Source organism: Lissotriton vulgaris, chromosome 10, assembly GCF_964263255.1.
Source record: "Lissotriton vulgaris chromosome 10, aLisVul1.2, whole genome shotgun sequence".
Classification (NCBI taxonomy): Eukaryota; Metazoa; Chordata; class Amphibia; order Caudata; family Salamandridae; genus Lissotriton; species Lissotriton vulgaris.
Window position 1 is genome coordinate 27,926,279 of NC_141698.1, and position 12,411 is coordinate 27,938,689.

Below are 12,411 nucleotides of genomic sequence, written 5' to 3' on the forward strand. Positions count from 1 at the left end.
CAAGCTGGGGGGTACCTAGTTACTCACTATTTCCAATTTAGGGAAGAAGCACAGAGACTGAGGTCTCTATTAGCAGGATCCCAACTGTTAGCAACCTCCTACAAACAAATTTCGCGCGAAATTTGTTTGTAGGAGGTTGCTACGTCTGGGACTCTTCTTCAACGGAATGATGATGACTCTTTAATTGAGGATCTATAAAAGTACGGTGCAAATCAGAGTACTCACTTCTACATATCGATGGGTGAAAGAAAATAAAGATTGCTACAAATACTCTAGTGTCTATTCCACCCTAGTGCATGAATTGGCATTTGGATCGAGTATTCTTACGTTTTCTCTTCTTCTTCTATGATTGTTTGCACATTATTTGTGCTTCAACTAGCTTTGCTGCTGGCTTATCATATCAGCTGTGGATTTTTCCAATGAGACTGTAATCAACCTGAATTTGTTCTGCCCTGAGGAAGCCCATATCGGGCGAAAGGCGTTGGCTGTTTCGTGCTGTTTCATTGATCATCGTACTTTGAGTTTCTTGGCTGGTTTATCATTGTGTCAAGAGAAACCGATTAAAATTTGGACTTTTTTCACATTCATAAAGGACACGAGTCTCAATTTATCAATTTGATACATCACATCTAACAAATTTTCTTGCTGCCTCTCCATTCGCCTGTTTTTTGGATAAACTACTGACCAAGTATGATCTCTTATTGTTTGTTGATGGGTCCTGCCTGAGAGACAATGGGTAAACCCTGAGAGCTGCCTACGCAGTCTGTACATTAACTGGGGTAGTGGGAGCTCCCGGGCTTGGCGGGATGTCTTCTGTACAAGTGGCTGAGAGACGATCTTTATTGACCGTCAGTATGTCTTTGGTGTCGTTCATGAGTTCGGACAATTATGGTTACAGAGAGGATTCATGTCATCATCAGGATACCCTATCTGCAATGGAGAACATGTCATGAGATTGTTGAAGGCATTCAAGGTGCCTACCAAAATTGCTGTAGTAAAATATTCTGCCCAGAGGAGTGGAGATGACTATGTGACAGTTGGCAACCGATATGCTGATGAAGTTGCACAATATTATGCTCATGGGTCCTGAACATTTAATGGAGAATATGTAAATGAATCGGAAGACTAGACCAATTATAACCTTTTGTTAACAACAGCTGATGCTTGAGAGGAAGCGAAAAGGTGGCAAGAGGAAGTGCTTGAGGCAGAACAGCAGAGTTGGGTCATGGCAGGTTGTGTTAAAAGAGAGGATGGCATTTGGGTTTCAGCAGGTAGAAGACCTGTATTGCCAGATAGCTTGTTGTCCACAATGGTTAGACATTTTCATGGTCGTACACATGTGGGGAGGGATCCCATGGTCAGATTGTTTTGAAAGAAGGTATCGTTTTTTACCTGTAATTCTAGTTCGCCTTTCTTCGGGAAGGCCTTGAGAAGTCACTTAAGAAAGTCACAATGCAGCTAGGGGTAAGCTACAGTGGTCTTCATCTTGGAATGGCAAAATAAGAAATTATAATTACATATGCTCTAAGTACCTACATTTTCTGTAATGGCACAGAGAAAAGAACCTTCACAAACCCTTTTGTCATGAGAAAACAGAGATGAAGAAGTGCAGGGCAATGTAGCCCATAGGCTGTCATCATAAGTGAAGAAAAAAAGGCTGTACCTTTAAGAGCAGAGGAACAACCAATATCCCATAATGCTCAGCCAAAGGCAATTACCTCAGTTCTTTTTGAAGGCTACACTTAACCGATAATAATGGAGCATGAAATTATTTGTCCACTCCACTGGGGAGGAGGGAGGGCTGCTTATGACCATCATGGAAATACCCCTATGAGAGAACTAGAATTACAGGTAAGAAACTATACCTTCTCTCGTAGGGGACTTCCATGTATAGTCATAAGCGTTGAATAGAATAGCAAGCTCATCCTCCCTAAGGCGGTGGAGTAGACAGAAAACACCAAGAAAAAACCCTGTTAAGTAAACACATTTCTGAGGGATGCCTGTCCTACTTGTGCATCTGCCCTAGCATCTGTGTCCAGGCAGTAGTGCCCCTAGTGAATGTATGGTCTGACCTCCAAGAAGCTGCCTTGCAAATGTCTTCTACAAGAATATACCTCATTAGGGCAGCAGTCGCTGCCTAACCCCTGGTAGAGTGAGCTTTCATACTACCAGAAAGAGATTTGTTGGCTAGCTGATAGCAGCAGAGAATGCAAGAGACAATCCACCTAGAGATTGACTGTTTAGAGGTAGCTACACCTGTGCGGACTGGACAGTGATTGATAAACAGCTGTTGTGAATTACGAATGGCCTCTGGTCTTGTCCAAATAGAATTTTAACACCCTTTTAATATCCAGTCAATGGTGAGCTCTCTCTGCTGCAGACGAATGGTTTGGAAAGAACGTGGGTAAATCGATAGTCTGGAATAAGTGGAAATCTGAGACCACTTTAGGGAGAAACTTAGGGTGAGTGCACAGCACTACTTTGGAGAAAATGGAATGCCGTGTAAGGCTCATGGGTGCACGAGGCCTGGATCTCACTAACTTTCCAGGCTGACGTAATGGCAACCAGGAAAGCAGTTTTCCATGCTGTAATGAAACTTTGTGAATGGGTTCAAAGCAAGGAAGCATGAGACGAGACAGTACTACATTGAGCTCCCATGGAGGAGAAGACCGTCGAATGGGAGGGAAGACTGTCTTTAACCCCTCTAGGAAATCTATAATAACTGGGATCCTAAAGAAAGAGATTTGGGAAGGACTTTTCCTATACACCGTGAGAGCAGAGAGGTGGACTCTGATTGAGGAGTATTGCAGGCCAGAATTGGCAAGGTGTAACAAATATGGGAGAATTACTTCTTCCTGGCAAGAAATGGGATCAATTTGTTTGGAGGAGCGCCAAATACAAAATTGTTTCCATTTAAAAGCATAAGCTGTTCGTGTAGATGGTTGCTTCGCTTCTTTCAGAATGTCCAAACAGTACTGAGGCAGATTTAGATGACCATACTTCACTATCTCAGGAGCCATGCTGCCAAACTCAAGGAGGAAAGGATGGGGTGTAGCAGTTGACCTCCAAAGTCTGTGAGAAGATCCGGTCTGCAAGGCAGCCTGAGATGTGGACGGAGAGACCAGTGAAGGAGGTCCGGAAACCACAGTTGTCTCGGTCATTCTGGGGCAATGAGTATCATTTGGGTTGTCATGGACGTCAGTTTATGCAGGACTGCCGGTATAAGTGGTATTGGAGGAAAAGCGTAAAGAAATTTGTTCGACAAGTTGATCCACAGGGCATTCCAAGTGCCCTTGCATGGTCAAATCTGGAGGCAAAGTCGCTGCATTTTTTTATTTCCTCTGTGGTGAGCAGATCTGATAGAGGGTATGCCCCACAACCTGAAGATACCTGCACAACCTCTTTGTTCAGCACCCACTTGTGATTTTTGTTGAGAACCCTGCTGAGGGCTTCTAAGTGGATATTCTGCTCCACTGGCAGATGCGCAGCTACCAGCATTAGATTCCTGGTGATGAGCTAGGGCCGGATCACTTGGGATTCTTGCCACAGGGCTCTGGACCGGGTAACCTCCTCCTTGTTCAGGTAGTACATTGTGGTTGTATTGTCAATCTGAACAAGCAGGTTGTTGGTCGTGAATGCAGGATGAAAAGCATTGAGTGCCAGGTGCAGTACTTGGAGTTCCAGAAGGTTGATATGATATGTCTGTTCTCTTGAGGACCATAGTCCTTGTATCTGTAGGTGATCCATGTGGGCTCCCACCCGACCAATGAGGCATCTGTGATCAAGGTCTGTGTGGGTGGAAGGTGGTGAAAAGGCATTCTCCTTAGGAGATTCTTCTGGGAACACCACCATTAAAGAGATTTCTTTGCATGAGTTGAGAGGGTGATCTTGTCCTCCCGGTTCCCTGAGAACTGGTTCCACTGGTCTTCCAGGCACTCCTGGAGAGGACACATGAGGAGGCGAGCATTGGGAGTCAGAAATATGCAGGAGACCATCAAGCAGAGGAGCGAGGAGACTATGCGTACTGATAGATGTGTTATCCGCTGAAGATTGGGACATTTTCGGAGAATGGATAACCGTCGTTCCTCCGAAGGAAACACCTTTTCCCACAACATATCAATGGTAGCTCCTAAGTAAGGTAGAATCTGAATTGGAGATGACGTGGACTATTGAACATTGACGTGCAGACCCAAGAGATGAAGCAGAATGCACCTCCACAGGAAATGTTTTTGGGCTTTTGTGAATGTGGATGCTTTGATCAGCCAATCGTCCAGGTAGGGATATACATAGATTTTGTGTTTCCGCAGGTGCACTGCCACCTCCGCCATGCATTTGAAGAAGGTTCTGGGCACTGACTTGAGGCCGAATGGGAGAACCGCATATTGGTAGTGGTTCTGAACTCTTGCCTGCCTTTCTTTTGCAGTAGCAAGTATCTGGAGTAGATACCTTGACCTTGTTGGCTTCGAGTGACTGGCCCCACCGCTTTCTTGTGGCACAGAGTGTTGACTTCCTCTTGTAAAAGCTTGAGGCGAGACGTGGACGACCTCAGAGGAATGGATGGTGGTGGGGCAGAGAATCTGAGATGATAGCCATGTTTGACAATATTCAAGACCCACTCTGCCACTTTGCCAAATGATTTCCAATGCTACCCCCTACCAGAGTGGATAACAGAAGTGGGGTAAGAGATGATGCAGGGTTTTGCTGCAGCGGGTTGACGTCCTCCCAGCTTAGATTGTTGGGAGTGCCGACCTCTCTGTGTTTTGCATTGCAACTGGTACGGTTGCTGATATTGTTGCAATCTGCTTGACTGCCATTGAGGGGTTTAAACCCTCCGTGCAGAGAACCGTCAGTGGTAAGGGTGGAACAAACGTCATTCTTCAGATTTTTCTAATCCCAACGATTTTAGGGTATCCATTTCCGTTTTCATTCTCGTCATTTCATCGTTGGTATGTGAGCCAAAGAGGGTGGAGCCAGAAAAGGGTAAATTTTGCAGACGTAACCGGTCGTCTGGCTTCAGAGAAGGTAATTGCAGCCATGCGTGCCAAAGTAAAGCAATTTTGTGGCAGTAGCTGTGAGCAGCTGGAATGGAAGAGTCCGTTGCCACCCTGATGACTTGATTTGACACCATGGCCCCTTCCTGGATAATTTCTAGGATATCTTCCCGGTGTTCTTTTGGGGGGGGGGGGTCCGCAAAGTGGAGGTTGGAATCCCACAAGGCACGGTTGTACCTTCCTAGAAAGGCCTGTGGCACTGCCACTTTTATGGGCATAGCTGGCGTGCTGCAAATCTTGCATCCTGACGAATCCACCTTTTTGCTCTCCTTATCAGGGGAGAGGTAGCAGATGGGTAGAGAGGGGTCTTGTAATGTTAATGTTACTGGGATTTATAAAGCGCACGTATACCCGGGGGTGTCTTGGCGCTAAGGACAACAGTGGGCCTGCTAGGGCGTCTAGTTCTGTAACAGCCAGGTTTTCAGTCCCTTCCTGAAGGAGGAAAGGGAACTCTCACGTGCGAGCTCACTTGGAAGAGAGTTCCAGAGTTTGAAGGTGCAGAAGCAAAAGCTGCCCCCCCCCCCCCCCACCCCAAAAAAAAGCGATGTTCGGATTCTGGGCACTGTCAGGTGTTTAGCTCCTGAAGAGCAAAGATATTTGGTTGGTTCATACCAGATAAGAAGGTCCTGTAGAAAGACCGGACCTGTGTGGTGTAGTGCTTTATATGCCAGGCACAGCGCCTTGAATTTTATCCGTTGTGCCACAGGTAGCTAATGCAGGCTGCAAATCTCTTTGGAAACAGATTTGTACCTGGGGGTATTAGACAGTAACAGCGCCGCTGAGTTCTGTACGCTCAGAAGCAGAGAAGGCAAGAGGGAGAGAGACTAAGGGTCTGATTACGAGTTTGGCGGACAAACTGTGATGGATATCACATCCGCCAAATTACAATTCCCTTATATCCTATGTAATTTGGCGGATGGGATATCTGTCATGTTTGTGACAGAGTATCCCTTCTGCCAAACTTGGATCAGGTCCTAAGTCTGCCTGCAGAACGTGTGCCAAGCACTATTCCAGAGGATACTGAGGATTCTGGTAAGAGTGACAGTGAGGACAAACGATCTACACTCAGAAGATCGAAAAGAGCGTGGGTGCCTTGTCAGAGGTATTCATTTCCTGAATTGACATACTTTTCAGCAAATGACCCAAAGAAGAAATTCTGTGATTTGGAGGTTAAGCGTGAGATCCCAGTTGAACCTTTGTGAATCTGTGCTAATTGCTGAACTATGCTTTGAATTTGCTTTGCCACTGATTGGACTGACCTGAGTTGTCACTGGCATGAACTTTGAACTGAACTTTGATCTGTGTTTTCATTTCAGATTTAAGAAAATTCCCTATACCTGAGGCAGCAGAAAGAGCGTAAGAGTATCATTTACAAGAAGACGGAGTAGGGTTAGGAAAGACTCACAAAAACTTTCTAAACAATTTCATCACTCGACCCATGAACTTTGTTTTGCCGTTTGCACAAGTAGAAACATACTTAGGTTAGATTTCTCTCAGTGGTCTGATTTTAGGGAAGTCATGGAAACCAATATTACTAATAGATGTAGGCTTATATCAGCTGGTGTATTGATAGCTATTATTGTAGGACTCATTTTTGCTTTTAGGGTTATATTCAGTTACACTTCCTAATTTATTTGAACTTAGGTCTATGACTACCCATAGAACCCCGATTCCTAATGATGATAGTGTGCATACATTTGACTTTAAGTCATTACATGTAGATTCATCAAGAGGAGACATTTCCTCAAATGCTTATTTTAAGTTGCTTTATGAATATATTGACACTACGGATGCTAAGACTGCTACGCAGTTACCTGCCTCAGCTGAAGAAGGGATTACCTATCACCATATTCCTCTTTCATATGGTATTACATGTAGTCTTTTAATGAGTCTATTTTATGGAAAAGAGTAATTTTCACTATTATCTTTAGAATTTGGATTTACTGCTTTCTGAAGTTACCATGTTTAATCATTTGAATAGTCGCCCCAATACCAAAGAGATCGAAACAGCTGATTGTTTATTTAAACCCATTGCAACACTAGATACTGCTTATGCTCATAGGCATAATTTGACTTGTTCCTTAACTGATGTTGAAAAGAAATTCCTAGGTTCCGTAGAAGATAGGAGAAGGTTGATGGATGCTAAATGGGAAACAGGGAAGGATCTTAAGTATAGAAATCAGTGGGCTAAAGAGGAATTAGAGCATCCAGAGTCAGGAGTTATGGCTGCACTAACTGTACATTGGAAACACAAGAGAAAATAATATGTGCTTAGGGGTAAATCTGCAGTTCATACAAAATTTAAGGGAAATAGTAATTGTGATCACATTTTTGAATTTGGGAGAAATTGGCCATTGTTCATGAGAGATCGAGATTTTGTAATTCCTGGAGTCTATTATGTTTGTGGGGATCACGCATATTTTACATTCCCCGAGGGTGGTATGGCACATGTTAAGTGGCAATAGTCGCCTCAAGATTTATCATGTAGAACATTTAGACTATCCAGGGCGGGGATCATAAGTTAGAACACAAAGAAATAGCAGTGGCTCTGAAATGATTGGAGTTATATTTGATGCATTGATTCCTTCCGCAGAAGTAGTTTTGATTGATCTCAAAATTATAATGTTGTCCACCATAGTTGATAAGGTAGCTACTAGAACTGCAAATTCATTGTTGTCCATGGACGCTGAAATTACAGCTATGAGGCCAATGGTGATGCAGAATCGCCTCATGTTAGGCATCCTTCTCACAGAGGAAGACAGAGTCTGCCAGATGCAATGCTGCACTTATATTCCTGACAAGAGCAAGTAGGTGAAAAAATACATTAAGAATATTACAGGCTTAAAGGGAGATTTAATGGAGTTGGAAGCTACAGGTCCTTGGGAAGCGACTGGAAATGGGTTTGCAGAAGTAGGCAAGTGTTTCGGAAACCTTGGAAGTGGAATATTTGGCTCCATTTTGAGACCCCTTGTCATAACTGCCCTTTGCGCAATCTGTCTGTTTGTAGTGTTTAACCCCTTCCACACTCATGACGAGCTGGGCTCGTCATGGTGTAGCCTCCTCGCACACTGATGACGAGCCCAGCTCGTCATGTAAAGTGCGATTTACAAAAACTCAGCATACGAGCAGAATAAGAGCAGCGCGCATGTGGTTAAGGGGTACAAGAGTATAGAAGTGAAAAGAAACACGTAGGAAAGGAGGAGAATAAAAAGAGAGAGAAAGGATGTGGAATTAGAGGAGAGTCAGTGTACATCTTATAATGAGATGAAATACATGGAAAACTCCAGAAGAAAAAAGTTGAACACATCAGGGTTTTGAGCTGGTCTCATCTGATAATATTCATGTGTTGATTGTGATGGCTAACATCACCATTAAAGGGGAGATTGGAGCAGTGCAATTTAGGCTCCACCCGTATACGTCACAAATATGCAATTATGTACTCGAATTTGACCTTATATTCACTGAGTGCCTTAACTTCATTAACAAGTGTGAAGCATTTAAATGCATTCATGGTCTAAACCCATTTTAGGGGCTAGAGATTTACACATGAATACATTAATGTTCAGTTGGAACGTATAAGCATGTACTTTCTTATTCACGTTTACATTTATTCTTGACATTATATATGGGTATGTATAATCATGTATTTATAAGTGCATAATAACTGTTAACTTTACTTAGCCTAACTACAGACCTCAATTGAAAAGCATTTTGCCTTGCCGGCATATTTTCTGTTTCTTTGCAGGTGTATTATCATGATTCACGTTAGTTAGAGAAAGGTCTATAGTTTGTATTAGATTGCTGATAGTGAGGCCTGAAGGGAAGAAATTGGCAGTGAATGTGGATAATTCATGGTTAAAAGCGGCCTGTTCATCACGTACCAGAACCGAGAGATTTTCAAGGTTGAGAATTACAGTACAAGTTTCAATGTGATGGGAAACTGAAGCATACATGCCAACATTTTAGAGGAGAAAAGTCGGATATTTTAACAAAATGATTGGAAGAATGTAATTCTCCCATTCCCTTCTATTGAGGCCTTACTCGGATCTATTGTCATGTATGGGGCTTGTAAATGTGCTTCTGCAGGATCGGATATCAGAAATGCAGGCATAACTAATATACGGAGAAAGTGATATGGCAAGCATAGAGCGAAAAAAAAATGTTGAGCAAAGGCCTGGAGGAGCAGGTTCCTTTCAGTGCATACTCCTGGTCACACAAGTCAACAACAGAAGTTCCCCGAGGAATCAGGCTTTTGCATGCAGGAATCAGGAGACAGGGGACTAGCCTTGAAATCGAAAGTCTCCCGCCTGAATCGGAATGGTTGGCATGTATGCTGATGGAATGTTGCAGATGCACTCAACTAACAATTTGGTTTGTTCCTGGTGGTGTGAAAGTAGATAAGGACGCTTCTGAATCTCCTGATACATTTAATTGGTGTTCACACAGAGGAGGCAGAGGTTCTCTTTAGACTTTGAGAGGTACAGACCTCTCTGCCACTCTCATTTTTGCACATGTGAAACATTATGCTAAACACTGATTTCCTTCTACTAAAGTCTAATCATTCTGACACCTTCTAGGCTCCCTAATTAGACACCCTGTGTAGATGAATCTGTGGGGCTCTCACAATTCAGTGTCTCATTTTATTGCGGCCTAATCTACTGAGATATTGCAGATTATCTGCTGTGCTGCTGTATTTTTAAACTTACTATTGGTCTGTTTATATACTGGATAGAATGTTACTCCAAAATAAAATCCCTTTAACCATATTTGGCGATTCATGGTCTTTATTGGTCCTTATTGTGAAGTCAGATTGGCATCACAAGTTATAAATGTATTGGTGATGTCTTCTCCCTTTCAATGCTTCATGTCAACCAACACAGGGTCATACAACCAACAGGGAAACATCTTTGATGACTTCACTAAGAGATTTTTTTAAATAACAGCACTCTTTCTGCAAGTACAGTCATGTATTTGAACCCCTCCTTCATTCCATGATCCAGGATATGGATGTACTTCATCGTCTTTCTGGGGTGCTCTTTGAATTCCTATCAAAGGCACTGCTGGCCCCTCAAACACATGGGAAGATTGTGAGAAACCTTTTAGTCAATCTTTTCCAGCAAAGAATGGAACTGGATGATGTTGTCTGATGGAGAGTCTGATTGTGAGAGTATCCTCTTTTTTAGGTATGGAGAACGATTCTTTATTCTTTCTCATCCTGGTGAATGCCTTCATTCTCTGGTTTGTCATCAAAGACCTCATTTTCTTTCTTATCTGGGTCTGTATCCTGAACACCATCTTGTGAGCCTTCATCTTCCACATCTCTTGCTGTTGGGGATACTGGTTGCTGCATTGGAAGCTGCGCCAATAGGTCTGGATAACGTGGCATATGAAGTATAGGGAGCTGTGGCTGAAGTGAAACTGGAATATGTTGCTGTGGTGCCTGTATTGGTGGACACTTGGGAGAATAATGGTGCGACTGAAGGCTTTCATCATGTACTAGAGGTGGCAAAGAAAGTGACTAGAACTTCCCCACCGAGGTTCAGAGTGACTAACACAATCCGTATTGCGTCACTGAAATGGGAGACCCTAAGGAGAATTCTCTTTGTATCCTTGTGGTTGAACCTCTGTGTCTCTATCTTCTGGTGACTCCCCATATTTGTCTTCCTCTTACTAAGGCATGTAGTGAGCATATTGGTGTACTGATCTGTATGCTATGTCATAGGCTAGCCCCTGTTTCCTTAATTCTGGTTCAAACTACAAATCCAGGATCTGCACTGTCAATTGAGCCTACATGGTCCATACAAATACAAATAGGCTGGAGGAACCTCCTTAGAATGCAGAAGGTAAGGTCTGCTGTCATTGAATGAACTGTCAATAGGATCGCCTACAGTATCATTGCCGGGACTGTATACACCGGTACTGTCATAGAATTCTTGAGTTTGGTAAAATATGTTCCCTTCTGATTCCCTCACCAATTGTATCACTGCACCCTAGTTTCTTGCTACTCATGTATTTGTATGTTCAGTATCAAGCCTCATCTATTTGGCTGTGCCTGCTTCCTCCTAACTAAATTTCTGAAGTTGACTATAACCACTTGTGTGTCTCTATTTCTTGCTCCTCATCCGCTTTTCCATTCTGGCTCTCTGCTTGATCTGCAAAACTCCATACTGATTGACAGACACAGGGCATGAGGAGAGGGATTCCCATCTTATCAACAGCAAACCAAAATCCAATAAAAGTAAGGTTTGTGACAGTAAAGGACAGAGCTTTTCCAGGGACACAACCATTACATGCAGTAGAAATGTACGCAATGATGGCTTCTAAGGGGTGCAGAGAGCTTAGCCCAGCCACATCATTGACTGAAGTTTCAGTTGTTTTAAAGGAGGTGGATATGTTGCTAAACAGAACCTGTTGTTGGTCCCGTGGCCATTTTAACACTGTTTGTTGATATTTAACATTATGTGGGATTCCCAACTTGACTGGTGGAAATGATGCAAGCATGTGAATGTATGACAGACCCACTGGTTACTAAGTGAAATTCAAGCAAGTGAATCTATGATAGATTTGGTGCTGAAGAAATACAAGTTACAGGACTTAGACAGCAGAGATAGCCATCAGCGAAACATTTTGGATCTTTTATTCCACAGAATTCCAATGCGCAAAGACGGCTAAGTACCCAGTCAATGGGTCAGACATGGGCCAAAAGGACTGTAATATGACCTTTACAGTATCAGTCACTGGTGCCTCTGAAATTAGACACGGTTCAAATGGACTATAATATAACCTATACAGTAACAGCCTTTGGTATCAATGGAAACAGATACATTTTTGCTTGATGCTCGCAACTTAGTACCCTGACAAATAACACCCTGCCTGATTCTTCAGTTGGGAGAATGGTAAATGTCAGTTATGAATCAACAATCCATTAATAAAGGAACAGATTTCAAAAAGGATAGGCTCCTTCCACCCTGAGCTACCGTCTTAGGTTTACACTTACCAAGAAGATGTGACCAGATGTTGCCTGTCTCTGTGTGTAGCCGAAAAATGCTTAAAAAGCAGGCACGGAATGAGGGCAAGGGAGGGCGGTGCCCATTACAAAGGAAGTCATTTTCTTTCAGCCAGTCAGGCAGCCGGTCATATGGCAAAACAGACCATTGCCCCTCCCAGACCTGAAGGGAGAAGAAAACGGGATTTTGTTATCGATTAGTTAGAGAGGGCACCATGAACAACGTGCATCATTTGCTTTACAAACGCTTGAGATTGCCAGTAGTATTACCAAACTTTGTGTGATGACCTGGGCCTTTGCAATTATTACTCACATTATGACAAAAAGCAAGGCTTGCGTCATGACCTCGAGCCT

General features: G+C 43.1%; 1 protein-coding gene across 1 annotated transcript in view; it reads right to left on the bottom strand.

Moving 5' to 3' along the window:
* Nucleotides 1-12,411, bottom strand: part of LOC147684389 (adiponectin receptor protein 2-like) — a 219,467-nt gene that overhangs the window by 173,603 nt on the left and 33,453 nt on the right. Inside the window, exon 2 of the mRNA XM_086940319.1 lies at nt 12,049-12,220. Within this exon, the coding sequence (XP_086796445.1) occupies nt 12,049-12,220 (172 nt within the window). The remainder of the gene's footprint in view (nt 1-12,048; nt 12,221-12,411) is intronic.